This window comes from Pinus tabuliformis, chromosome X, assembly GCF_031772625.1.
Source record: "Pinus tabuliformis cultivar Carrire ecotype Pingquan chromosome X, CPIR1, whole genome shotgun sequence".
Taxonomy (NCBI): domain Eukaryota; kingdom Viridiplantae; phylum Streptophyta; class Pinopsida; order Pinales; family Pinaceae; genus Pinus; species Pinus tabuliformis.
Genome location: NC_142308.1, coordinates 32,859,886 through 32,874,161, shown reverse-complemented (window position 1 = coordinate 32,874,161; position 14,276 = coordinate 32,859,886). Strand labels below are relative to the sequence as shown.

General features: G+C 36.8%; 1 protein-coding gene across 1 annotated transcript in view; it reads right to left on the bottom strand.

Annotated features, from left to right (window-relative positions):
* CAC2 (acetyl Co-enzyme a carboxylase biotin carboxylase subunit) overlaps positions 1 to 14,276 on the bottom strand; it is a 201,931-nt gene that overhangs the window by 150,902 nt on the left and 36,753 nt on the right. The window contains 4 exon segments of the mRNA XM_089449789.1: positions 7,976 to 8,047; positions 9,175 to 9,231; positions 9,422 to 9,474; positions 9,477 to 9,520. Coding sequence (XP_089305915.1) covers positions 7,976 to 8,047; positions 9,175 to 9,231; positions 9,422 to 9,474; positions 9,477 to 9,520 — 226 coding nt within the window.

Sequence of the window (14,276 nt, the reverse complement as noted above, 5' to 3'; positions counted from 1 at the left end):
TTGTGAATTATGAATATGATGCTTTGTGAAAGACTAAAGTTGTTTCATTTCATCTCATTATTCATGTTTCATTTTATAAATTTTTAACATTTCATATCATGTTAACAGTTAGAAGTTAGGACTTAGAAATATCTTCGATATTACTTCTTGTAATGGTTAAACTTGGCTTACAAGTACAACTTGTTACTTTGGTGATCAATGATGATAAATGTTATTGAATTGAATGTTATTTTAATTTATTATTTTACTAAGGTTGATGACGATTATAATTTCTAGATGATTGATGTGATATGGTTCAATGATCAATTTATGTTTTTTTATGTTTTTTATGTCTATTTCATCATTCTACATGTTTTTGTTGACATATATGTATCAAAAATTAAAAAATATAAAAAATATATATATTTTTAAAAAATCGCTCCGGGATTCGCTCCCAAACCGGGAGCTTCTGAAAATGGTCGCTCCCGCTCCCGCTTCCGCTCCCGCTCCCCGCTCCCGCTCCCAAGTAACACTGCTTGAGCCTATTGTAGCATCATGGCCAACATCTGGGGTTAGCATTGTTTCTGATGGATGGACAGATCTAGCACGACACCCAATCATCAACTTCATGGTGTCTTCCTCGAATGGTCCAGTTTTCTTGAAAGCAATGGATACACTTGGAGAATACAAGGATGCAAAATTTATTGGTGAGTTATTTATTAAAGTTATTGAAGATGTAGGTGTTGATTCTTGTGTGCAAATCATTACAAATAATGCACCTGTTTGCAAAGCTGCTGGCATGATTGTGGAAGCTAAATATCCACAAGTGTTTTGGACACCTTGCATTGTCCATTCATTGAACTTAGCACTGAAATCCATTGCTTCTGATGTGCTTTGGATTGGTAACATTATTGAGGATGCACGACATATCCATAACTTTGTGCAAAATCATACAAATGCCCTCACTATCTACAAGGAGTACACCAATCTATCATTGTTGAAGATTGTTGATACACGGTTTGCCTCTTCATTAATGATGTTGAAGAGGTTGAGGGAGGTCAAGACAGCTCTTGGGTCCATGGTTATTTCTGAGTTTTGGTCTTTTTGGAGAAAGACAAATCAAGTATCCTCTAAAAGAGTGAAGGACACAGTGCTAGATGATGCTTGGTGGGAGAGGGTAGATCTAATTATTCGGATCATTTACCCTATCATTTCTTTGCTTCGATTTGCAGATACAGACAAACCCATCCTAGGAGAGGTTTATGACGGATGGGATTCCATGATTGAGTCTGTGAAGAGCATTATTCTACAGAGTGAGTGCCCCGAGTATGAGACATCACCAGAGGCCTTCTGTGATACTATATAGGATATTCTTGTTAGCAGATGGGACAAGAATTGTACACCTTTACATTGTTTGGCTCACTCATTGAACCCAAAATACTACAGCCATGAGTGGCTAAATGGTGGCCCTTCCCGCAGATTCCCTCCTCACATGGATGGTGAAATCTCACAGGGGAGGAAAGATGCATTCAGGCGGGTTTTTCAGGATAGAGCATTCCTTGATGAGGTGGAGGATGCCTTTGCAGAGTTTTCCACTAGCACTGGTCGATTTGTAGGATATGATGTGATTAGAGACAGGGGGCTAAGAAGCCCTATTCTTGGTGGGCAAATCATGGGGCAACAAGCCCTCCTCTTCAACAGTTAGCCATGAGGCTCCTCTCTCAGGTGACCTCATCCTCTTGTTGCGAGAGGAACTGGAGCACATATGGGAATTTGTATAGTGTGAAGAAGAGCAGGCTTGAGCAGTCCAGGGCAGAGACAATGGTGTATGTGCACACCAACCTTCGTCTTATTTACAGGCAGAGGGAAGAGTGGTTGAGGGGAAAGACAAAGATGTGGGATGTCTTTCCTGATGATATGGGTCTGGACAGCAGTGTTGAGTTGGCATTAGCCAACATGGATCTCAATGATCCAGTGCTAGAGCTTGTTAGATTTGATGACATAGAGGGGTCATCCTCCACACCAGCAGATGCAGAGGCAACTATGGATACAGGGGAGGAGGAGGATGCAAAGGAGAGCAGTGGTGACCATGATGATGAGGACATTGATGCTGATTCTGATGATGACTCGAAGGATTGATGACTACCTATTGCCTTGAGGCTTGTATACCTGTAGTTGTTTTATATTTTCTATTTCTATTTTCCATTGGCATTGCACCAGCACTACCTATGTAACACATTTTGATTTGATGACTTAATGAGAAAACTACAGTTGTCAGTGTCTTTATCTTACTATCTTGTAGTTGTAAGTTGTCTTCCATTTATGAATTATGAATCATGACTTATGTGACCACTGACATGTATTTGAATTTTGTAAGTACTATGCATGTTATAGATGAAGATCTACGTTTGAAATCAATGAATTTGTATCATTAATTAGATTGTGTAAGAAATATCTAATTTTTAATATATATATATATATATATAATAAAATAATATATAATGAATCCTACATGTCCTGTTCCGGGGGGTCAACGTGTCCGAATCCAACACTCGAATCCCCGAATCCTACGAATCCTGAATCCCCATGTCAGGTGACTTAGCATAAGAGAAGTTTTTGTGGGTTTTCTACTTTAGAGGGGTTTCGCCCTGGCATGGAGCCTATATCTTAATCCTACGAATCTCAAATCCCCGTGTTAGGTGACTTAGCATAAGAGAAGTTTTGTGGGTTTTCTACTTTATAGGGGTTTCACCCTGGCATGGAGCCTATATCTTGTGTTCATGTGACCTTCATTGTGTTTGGAATCTATTTGATGATAAGAAAATAAACATAATTAAGCTAAGAAGAACCTAAAATCACAACTAAATGTCAAAGAAGGAAAATAATAATTTAAACATGTTGCCTAATCCATTTTCCAACATGGTATCAGAGTTTGGTTCACTTTGTAGGCAGTAGGAGGATCACAAGAATGAGGGTTTATCTTTGTCTCAATACAAGGAAAAGGACTATTTGTAAGTTCGAGCCTCCTAGAACAAGATCTGAACTATTCTAGGTTGGTTGTGCAATGAGACTTGAGAACGAAAAGAATCTATGAAAGACACTGAGGAATATAAGATGCCTATTCAAGACCGCGGATCTATGCTAGAAGGTCGAGGAGTTAGAAAAGGCTAAGAAGCATTGTAACAAGACCTAATCAAAGGACCGAGGACTAACAAGAATTCTAGTTACGCATACATTGTTTTGTTCACAAATCTGTAGTAATTTTGCTATGAGGTCGAGACCTATGTGACAATGAACAAAACTGTAGGGTCGTAAGTCATATGAAATGGAGAAGAGGTCGAAAAGGAAGCCCTTTCATCATTTTCAGAAATATGAGATGCCTTGATAGGCCAAAGTTTTTATAATTGAAAAAGTGATCTATTTTGAAGTATCTCTTGTGGACTAGAAGTAGTCCTATAAGCCAGCGAAGGAATGCATAATGGAGGCCGACTCACATAAAAGACTTTATAAGCTTGTTCTATATACATATACAGTGAAAATGGACATCCCTAACCAAAGGGCAGGATACCTCCATATTAGAATTCAGATTTAAGGTCACTAGAATGCAAAGTTAATAAAAGAAGTATGTTTGGTTGGTGATCTGTGATATAAGCTTCAGAAGTATGAGACAGATACAAGACCTATCATTCAAAAATTTCAAGGGACTTTTTGTGATTGATGAAAATGTAGAAACCAAGCTTGAAGAACTATGACAGTCAAGAGAAACTTCCATTAGTCACCTTGCGAAGAAGTTTCTTGTTTGATCACTAGAAGGAAAAAATTTGACTTTGGTATCTTTCAAGTTTTTCACTCTTGAAAACAACAAGAAGATCGTGGCATCAAAAAAAGAAGGCTTTATAGCAAACTTCCAAAATTCATGAAGGACTTAGGTATTTAATCCTTGTCTATGAGGTACATACAAGTGTTTTTAGCATAAAGGGTCTAACATGAACTATATTATGTTTTTGTGACATATTTTGATTTTAGGGTTTGTAGTCTTCATCTTGTTAAAATTTGTTGATATCTAAGAATTGCAAACCTAAAAGGCAATTAAAAACTCTAGTCATATGAAACCCTAACCCTAATCTATTTGTTCTTGCATAGAAACCCTAGCTCTTGATTTGTAAGGTTTGTTGGTAGTCCAAGTTGTATGGCAAAACCTAGTGAGAATGGAATTGAATAAAGTCTAGGGTATGAAATCATGTCCCTAGAGTTGGTTAGGGTTTGTATTTGAAAACCCTAGGAATTCACCCTTTAAGATACCATGAAATCCCTAGATTAACAAAATTGGAATCATACTCTTGTACTTGTATATTTTGCTTGGTCGTACTTGCCAGTGAATAATGCAAGTACAAAATGAGGAGCAAAGCAGCCTGTGTACTTTGGTGAACATGATGGAAGGAAGGACTTGTAAGGACCCTAGAAGTATTAACGCTATCAAGTCCATTAAAGGAGTAAGCATGCATCATTGTTTGATTTAAGATAGATGCATGTGATAGTAGCTTATTTAAAGTCTACTTGGTTGATTTGCCTTTATAAAGATCATCTAGTCTTTCTATTTTTGAAAAGCTTAGGATCATTGTGCATATTACTCATCCATGCATGGTCTTAGAGATGGTCATTTTTCTTAAGTGTATCATCGTGATCCTATTGGGACCATCATCTTGGGAAGGCCCTTGAAAGAAGCATTATGACAAGGCTAGGGATGAAGGAATGCAGTAGGTCAAGATGTTGTCACTTAAGGGAAGAGATCTATTTCTCTTCATGTATAAGTTGCATGCTCATTTTAGGGCATATAGCTGCATAGGGAATGCATATTTAAGAAACTTTTTCGACATGAAATATGTTTGGTATATGATATGATGCCTAGGAAGATGAATTTGACTTACTCTAGAAAGGATAGAATATTGAGACTTTCTCGTTAGAATGTTCAACATCTAACATAATCTCTAGAAGAAAATGGTAACTTGGTAATCAAGTTGGATCCTTGGGCACTCTGATACATAAAAGTAGATTCATATGGAGATGGACCATAAGGATGTTGATGCTTTGTTGAAGAAGATTGTCATACATGTTGAAACAAGTTCAACTGTGTGGATGTTGAGGGGAAACTTAACATCTGGTAACTAACATCTATGAAGATCAAGATGTGCTCATCTTGGATTGGAAAGTAGCATTGTGAGAAAATAACCTGAAGATCTAAAAGGACAATCATTTCCGAGAGGAAACTATGATCAGATTGATGTCTGGGACAAAATGCCTTCATGAATGAATACAAGATGAAAGTGATGTGCAAAAAGGATGATCTGGAACCTGTCCTAAAAAGATGACTCTGTGATCCGATGAAAGGAAGCTTAATTTGTACAATGAGATATGGAGGAAAAAGTAAGCTTCTTCTATTTTCAAGAGATAAGCATTATATCCCTTTTCTTCTTCATTATATTATTATTTATTCCATGTCTAACTTTATTTAACTATATCTTTTCTTTTTAAGAATATTGCAGGTATATTCCAAAGACTATTTGTCAAATATGAAGTCAAGAGGTTGTAGCTAGACTCAGTGGGAGCCTAGAAGGAAAATTTGAATCTTGAAAGAATTTTGAAGAAGAAGCCTTGATTCAAAGGGAGCCTTGGAAAATCAAAGCACATGATTGTATGAGAAAGATTCTCGTGCCTAAGAAAGACTTCATGATGGGCATGATGGAAAGAGGGAGCTACTATGATGATATTGAAGATTCCACATTGATGATTGAAGATGGAGTTGTACCTCATTGTTACTTGAAAATGGAACGTGCAAAGAAAATAATGACCTCAAAAAGAAGTTTGATGAGTTGGTGTACCTTAGGTTGAATAGCCCGTATGATGGTACTCAGGGTTGGTATCTTGGCAGTTAGCCTAGACGATACCTAGATCCCTGTTAGGGTGGATATCTTGGTCTAGATGATACCTAGATCCCAGTTAGGGTTGGTATCTTGACCTAGATGATATCTAGATCCCTATTAGGGTTGGTACCTTGGTAGGTAGCCTAGATGGTACCTAAATTCCTGTTGGTGTATTGGTAGGTAGCCCAGATGACACCTGGATCCTTGTTGAGTTGGTATCTTCGTAGGTAGCCAAGATGATACCTAGAACCTTGTTAGGGTTGGTATCTTGTCAAGTAGCTCAGATGACACTTGGTATCATAGCAGGTAAACTAGATGACACCTAGATCCCTGTTGGGATGGTACCTTGGCAGGTAGCCTAGATGGTACCCAGATGGGTTGATACCTTGACAGCTAGCCTAGATGGTATCTAGATCTCTAACATTGTACATGTTGTTTTGTGATACTCTTTTTATAAATAACTTTTCAAATGGAGTATTATCCTTGTACTATTATGAATACCTCTCTAGTTAAGAGGGAGTGTTGGAAAATGTAACTAGTTTCGGTCTTCATAATTGTCATTGGTTTCATGTCATGATGTAATTATTATTGATCAAAAGAAGAAAGAAAAATATAAAAGAAAAATTATTTATGAAGCATGGGTTTCATGCTTGAATCTTTGGTCAATAGGTCAAGCATCCATTGTATGCTTTTAGGCTTCTGTTATGAGTCAAGGTCCTTGACATTATGCAAAAGATCCTTTCAGGCACTTGTATCAAAAAAAAGAAAATTATTATTGTAATTTTTGTTGTGTCCAAAAACCTCTATGACCAAGTCGCCCAGCCAGTTGAAGTCAGCCCAAGAGTAGTCTTGAAGAGCCTCTTGATGGATATCAAAAGGTGTGACCTCGTCCCTTATAAGTACTCACACGTAACTCGCATATCCTGAGATGCATCTGCAGTCAAGAAAGATTAGGGAAGGTGTCCTTGAGGTGTGTTAAGGCAAGAAAAGATATCTTAAGAAGGCTGTCATGACAAGCGAAGATGAAAGGTCTGTTTTGCATGAGTTATTACAGGTCCAACACTGTTTTAAGAAGCCTGGTTATGAAGAAAAAAAATGATTCGTTACTCTTGAAATCTCTGGCTGGTCGTCTTGGTGAAGAGATTTTGTTTTAAGTCTTGGAAGTCTCCTTTGAAGTTGATTATAGAAGAGAAGTTTTTGTGGGTTTTCCCCTTTGGAGAGGTTTTGCCCTGGCATGGAGCCTATATCCTGTGTTCATGTGATCTTCATTGTGTTTGGCATTTATTTGATGATAAGAACATAAATATAATTAAGCTAAGAAGAACCTAAAATCACAAGTAAATGTCAAAGAAGGAAAATACTAAGTTTAACATGCTGCCCTAATCCATTTTCCAACATTTAGAGCCTCTTTGATTATGTATTGTGTTGCTGATATGTATTGCATGCATTAGCATTTTGATACATTCACCCTTGCATGGTATACAGATGAGCAAACTTTGCACATTTTGCTTTTAATGGTTTGGAATCTTAAAAATAATTTTTTCATTAAAAAATAATATTTTTTTTTGTATTTTCTTAAAAAAATAGTTCATTGAATCCAGTTTGATTCAATTTCGATTTGAAACCTGGTTTTATAGGTGGCCAGTTTGAAGACCAGTTCTGGTTTTTAAAACCATGATAAGTTCACATCTAATTTATTTAATTAAGAGAAACGTAGGACAGCAGTCATCTAGGGCTTAAGATTTACACTATATGCTACAAACATTGTACAACTTGAAGATCATCCTTATCTTTACTCAGTAATTTTGTCCATAATAAAAAAAGTCCTAATTTTCATTTGTCTCATTCCCCTTTAGTTGCTATGGATGTCGCTATAAATTCTTCTTTCAGATATCAATTTATGTCTTTAACAAGTAATGAAAGCTTTTTATTTTAAATAGCATTCTCAATGACACATTTATATAAGCAACATTTGAGAAATAAATGAACCAGATAGAAAGGGAAATGATGGTTTCAGGAACATAAAAGGCAAAAGGAAATAAAATCAACTTGAGTAATTAGGAATGCCTGCATACCTGTAATAATTTTACAAACTCTCCTGGTTCATTGGCCAAACGCATTCCACGACCTCCACCACCTGCAGTTGCCTGCAGACAATAAGAACCAGAGAAAATCATTGATCTAGAACAAAATAATTTTCAAGCATATTTAGCTGTGTTTGAGACTGACACATAACATCTGGCAAAAATAATTCATTAAATAACAGGCAATTATTTATAGAAAAGGTTTGAACCAGCAATATGTCTTGAAATGATTATAACATTGTAAAGATAAGCATCATGGGTTGCACAACTTTTTCCTTCTGACATAATTGAAATAAGAATTAACACAAATAACAGGTCAAGATCCAAAGGTCATCACAAACAAAACTAAAATGTATTGCAACACATGCAACAGCATTTAGCTATAAATTCAACAGCTAAGTACCCATTGCCACTTTAAGACCATGTGTACTCAGTTTTACTTTTCTGCTTCCACTGTTCAATCCCGTGTGAATTGTGTCTTACCATAGCAATCTTCTATTTTCAATTTTTCTGAAGGCATTTCTCATGTCACATTTTAAATTTTGTAAAACTTGATTCTGGACTTCAGAACCAAAAGCTTTCACATTTACCATACTCATACAGCAGTAAAGAATGTACCTCATTGATTTTAAGCAAATATGAGTTAGAAATATTAACAGCATTTGTCATTTACAAACCATTACTAAGGTACATGGTAACAAACAGATAATTGCCACAGTTCAACAATATTTACTCAGGGCAGAAAACTTTAACTATGGCCCACTCATGTAAACAAAAATAGTAAAATACCACTAGATTTACTTGTTTTTTATACAAATCCTACACCAGATAGGTCCTGTAAATTGTACTAATAATGTGTGCAAAATGGTGCTATATTTAATTATTCTTTAAGCAATTATATGTCTTTTTCAGAGGAGATGGTCTGCAAGCAAAGGTCAAGGAAGTTCAAAAATATGTTTAATTCATGGTGTTTGTTGCTTAAAGCAAGTAGAGTTTATAGAATCAACCACTCATAGCCTGAAAATAAAAGTATTACTTTAATAGACTTCTCCCCATTCACAAGAAGGCACAGTTAGGATCAGAACTGCACCTTGAAATATAATGCTCTTAAATTGTCTCCAAGTAAAATATAATGCAATGTTCAGTAACTTAAAGCAATAGAATCTAACATGGGAAAACACACTGAATACCTTGATCATTACTGGAAACCCAATCTCATTAGCAACTTTTATAGCCTCTTCTGTTGACTGAAAACATGCTCACATTGTCAGATATATAATGATGATTAATATGAGAAAAACATATTCTCGACTAAAATGGATTTAAAAATGAGAAACTTGCAGAATCTTAGAATTGGCAAATGTTAGTGTATGCACAACAACTTTTTCTAGCTGATAATACCATCCATTATTTAACTAAAAAGATTCAAGTACCTACCTCTAAAATCCCATCACTTCCTGGTACAGTTGGAACCCCAGCCTTTTTCATTGTTTCCCGAGCTGTTGCTTTGTCACCCATAACACGAATGCTATGTGGCTGTATATGCAAACAATGGATAACAAAATCAATATTTTATGATTCCTACAAATCTGATTAAATCCATTACTTCATTCTCCACCAAAAAATGGTCACAAAAAAGAAAAGCAAACATTCTCAAAATTCCTTCACTGCTGATTTCTGGAGGATATCAAGTTGAAACAAATAGCAAATCATCTGAAGTTGGCATCACCCCTGTGAGCATCAACCAATGCAATGAGTGCTAAGTGGACTTCAAAATCATGAGAAATTGATCAATACAACAAACACTCATGAATATGGGTCACAGATTAATGACTTTCTCTACACAGATAATCCTGAAAATTGATATCTCATATGTTAGACTGCAGAAGCCCCTCCATACTTAAATAAAAGAGCCAAGGAAGTTCTAAATAAATAGTTCATAGGGCACAATACTTGCTAACATTTTGCAAATGCGGTATCAAGCTAAGTGGGCTTGATTATGGGGAGAACTCCTAAAGTGTGCTTGAGCGAGAGGGGTCATGGGATGGGTGACCTCAAAGGAAGTCCTGGTTGCCGGGTGCAAGCCCCAGAGGTGATGATTGATGCCCTATGATTCATTTTTGCTAGTTTCAATCCCACTTCCTCACGCTTGTGAGTGTCATCATATGCAATGAATGCTAAGTGTACTATTCAAAGTCATGAGAAATTGGTCAGTTGTGATTAATACTCATGGATATGGGTCATTGATAAATGACTTACTCAATGCAGATAATCCAGAAAAATGAGAAATTGGTCAGTTGTGATTAATACTCATGGATATGGGTCATTGATAAATGACTTACTCAATGCAGATAATCCAGAAAAATGATATCTCGATTTAAAAATAATTAGGTTTATTTAGGTTTTTTTTTTGTTTAACTTTTGGGGGGGTGGAGTGGGTGTAATTACTAATTTTTGTCGTCCCACAGCCCGACATATGGATTAGTATGGAACTGGCCAGTTCCATATGAAATTGACCGGTTCAGACATTTAAGGCCAGTTCTATCACAAAACCAGACAATTCAGTACAGAACCATCCATTTCCAATTTAGACCCTTGGTATGCAGGCAACCACCATAAACCGGTCAAAACCATTCAAACTGTCCTTTTTTGGCAAAACCAGTTCAGTTCTAATAACACTGATTTAGAGGCATTCATAACTTCATATGGCACTATAATCGGGATGCATAAATCTGCCAATCAAACTTCAAGAATAGTGTCAAAGCATGGTGGGAAACAGTGAACATCTTAGGTGGCTCCAAAATGCGTGTTGTCCAACAAAAGTTGAAGGATCTAAAGATGAACCCAAAAGATGGAATAGAACATCTTCCAGCAAAATAATACTTTGGAAGAGTAGAGGAATCTTCAACTAGAAATCATGGAAAATGGTCTCTCCCCTGACTTGAGGCTCAAGAGTGGAATTTAACACAATAAAATAAATGAACATAGTAGAGGAAAGAAACTTTTTGGATGCAGAAATCTCAAGTGAGATAGATTAAGGAGTGTGACAAAGTGACTAGTTTTTCCATTATGTTACTATGAGGAATAAGTGTGTAAGTTGAATCACTAAACTAAATACTAAATACAAGGAGATGCCGGAATATCGATCAAACATAGAAGAAGAATTGAGGAGTTTCTTCCAAGAGTTTGTCTTGAAACTTGATTTGGATAGGGAAGAAGAAATCTTTAAGATCTAAATACCAGTGTTTTACAAACCGGCCGTTTCGAAACCGAAACGGCCGAGTCGAACCGAGTCGATTGCTGGAGGAGTGACCCGGCCAAGTAACCGGTCCGGTTGACCGAGTCACACATGACTCGGCCGAGTCATGTGTGACTCGGTCAACCCGGCCGGATCCAATTTGACTCGGTCATAAACTGCTCTGTCATAAACCTTGCCTCCTGTTTTATAAACTGCTCTGTCATACCCATACTTGTGACTGCAATTACAGTGTCGTTTGATAATTTATCTTCCAAAATTTGGTGTGTTTTGGAAAGGCACTGTATTATGAGGATTCGAATTTGATGTGAACCATTGTCCTACATTGATCATCATCTTTTGCAGCTTTACCTGCCTTGTGTTCGATCTTAGTAAGTTAGAAACAAAACTTTGCAATTAATTTAACTATTTGGCATGATGTGAAGTTGATGTGTGTTGCAAAGCTTGATGATCTATATATAGCATGAACTCCTTAGCCATCAAGTATTGCCTTTGATGACATAGATATTGTATAATTGTATATAATTCTTGATTGGAAATTCTCTATTTAATTTTTTCTTGATTAAACTTTTCATGGTGGTATGCACTGGAATGTCCTTCTTGGCTAACTAGTACCCCAAGAACCAAACTTGATCATCAGATTCAACCTTGAAAAGTTTGTTACCATCTGTAATGGCTAAAACTGTAGCTTCCATTAGTCATCTTTTAAGAGATTGGAAATCCTCTTCAGCTACCTTGGATCTTAAAACCTATTGTCTGCTGTCATCAAAATATTCATAGGTGCTACAATCTTACTAAATGTTCGGATGAACTTTTGATAAAGTTCACAAGTCTATGAAATTGCCATATTTGTGTTGCATTATCTGGAGTTGGCCACTCCCAAAATAGTGTTCACATTTCCTCGGTCCATTTCAATATATTTTTTGAAATTATGTGGCCAAGATATACCATTTTTCATTGTGAAACATGCCCCCCTTCAAATTCACAAGTATTGCTGCTCTTAAACAAATCTCGAGTTTTCAGTATAAACTTTGCTTTTTCAGACAGATATTCCGAGGTCATTTTAACTTTTAAGGTTATGAGTCCTGGCTTACTTCATCAACAGTCCTTCATTCTAAGATAGGGGGCAGTAAAGGTTTATGTTTCATCATTGTTGTAGCACTCTGGAAGGTGCTTCATTGCTATATCTGAACTTTAATGTACAAATTGAACAGAAGCAAAGAGCCTACTTTGATCATATGTTGTCTTCCATCTATATTATAATGCTGTGTGTTTGGAAACATGAATGAAAATCTTTAAAATTATGTTTAAAATATTTAAAATTATGTTTTTTAATAAAAAAAATAAATATTTAATGTATTTTTTACAACGACCGAGTCATTGAAATCGAGCCGGCCGAGTCATTACCGTTTCGGAGTCGGAGTCGGAGTCGATCCTCGGCCGAGTCGGAGTCTTAAAACACTGCTAAATACTAATTCTCGAAAACCAAGAATATAATTTCAATTTTATTTGAGAAGTCTCAAAAGATGAGGTGAGGAAGGCACTTTTTGAATCAGCGAGGGAAATGCCCCATCACCGAATGGTTCCTATTTGGGATTTTTACATTACTGTTGGGATATTGTAGGGGGCTTAAATTGGGAGGCCGTGGAATAATCAAGAAGGAATGGCATACTTCTCAAAGCTTTAAATTCTATCTTCAAAACTTTAAATTCTAGGAAGGCACCTTTTGAATCAGCAAGGGAAATGCCCCATCACCGAATGGTTCCTATTTGGAATTTTTACATGACTGCTGAGGTATTGTAGGGTGCTTAATTTGGGAGGCCGTGGAATAATCAAGAAGGAATGGCACACTTCTCACAGCTTTAAATTCTATCTTCACAGCTTTAAATTCCACCTTCATCACTTTAATTCCTAAATACAAAAATGCCTCTACGGTTGATGAATTCCAACCAGTTGCTTCATATAACATCATTTACAAGATAATATGAAAAAGTGATCGCTAACAGACTGAAACCCATATTGGATGTAAGTATTTCCAAAAAGAAAGGGGAGTTTGTAGGTGGAAGGCAAGACTTGAATGGAGTTATTACTGCACAAGAAGTTGTCCATACCTTAAACGCAAAGAAGAAGTCATGTATGATGATTAATTTGGACATGCCAGGGCTTATGACAGATACTGAAAGCCTTTGGCTTTGAAGCAAGCTAAATACAATGAGTATTAAGTTGCATCTCCATAGTCTTTACTATGTCCTAGTTAATCGCCCCATACCACCTCCTTCAAAACAAGTAGGGGAATTCATCAAGAAGACCCCATGTCTCTGGTAGGATATTCCGACACATAGGAAATAGTTAAGTACAATTTGGTCTAGTATAGAGTTAGGTAAAGTGTGTTTCTTTACTATGTACATTTTGTAACTTACAATCCGACGGTCACGATATGTAGTGATCCGACGGTTCATTCTCTCCTCCGTATTACCGACACTTGATCCGTGGCTTAACACCCGATTGGTCCATGATCTCTATTTAAAGAGCATGGAGGGTCATTTGTAGGGTAATCCGTCTATGAGAAAAGCATATGTAAATTTTCATTCTTTTATTAATAAATTGCCTGAAGTGGCCACGTTGGCTCAGGCCGTGGACTGTTTCCCTCTTTGAGGGTTTTAACCACGTCAAAATACTGGTGTATTGATCTGTGATCTGTTTGTGAGCGGTGTCCTTTGGTGTTCTGTCTGAGGAACTTACCCTGTGAATTCCTACATGGTATCAGAGCTATTTGAGGGCCGCGTCCGTTGGTGATCCAAATCTGAAGCCGGTAGACTGCATCCGACTGCCGTTTCCTAGATCTACTGTTTCTGACTGCTTTCGGGCCGAGAGGACTGCTCTGTTGAGTTGGGCGCATTTGTTCCAGTGAGGAACCCCTTTCGTTTCACGCGAAAAGGTTTCCGATAGCCCTAGCTGCGTCATTTTTAAGATATGGAGGTATATAGTGTTTATTTGCAGTTTACAGTTATTTTCTCTCTGTTTATTTCGGTTTCG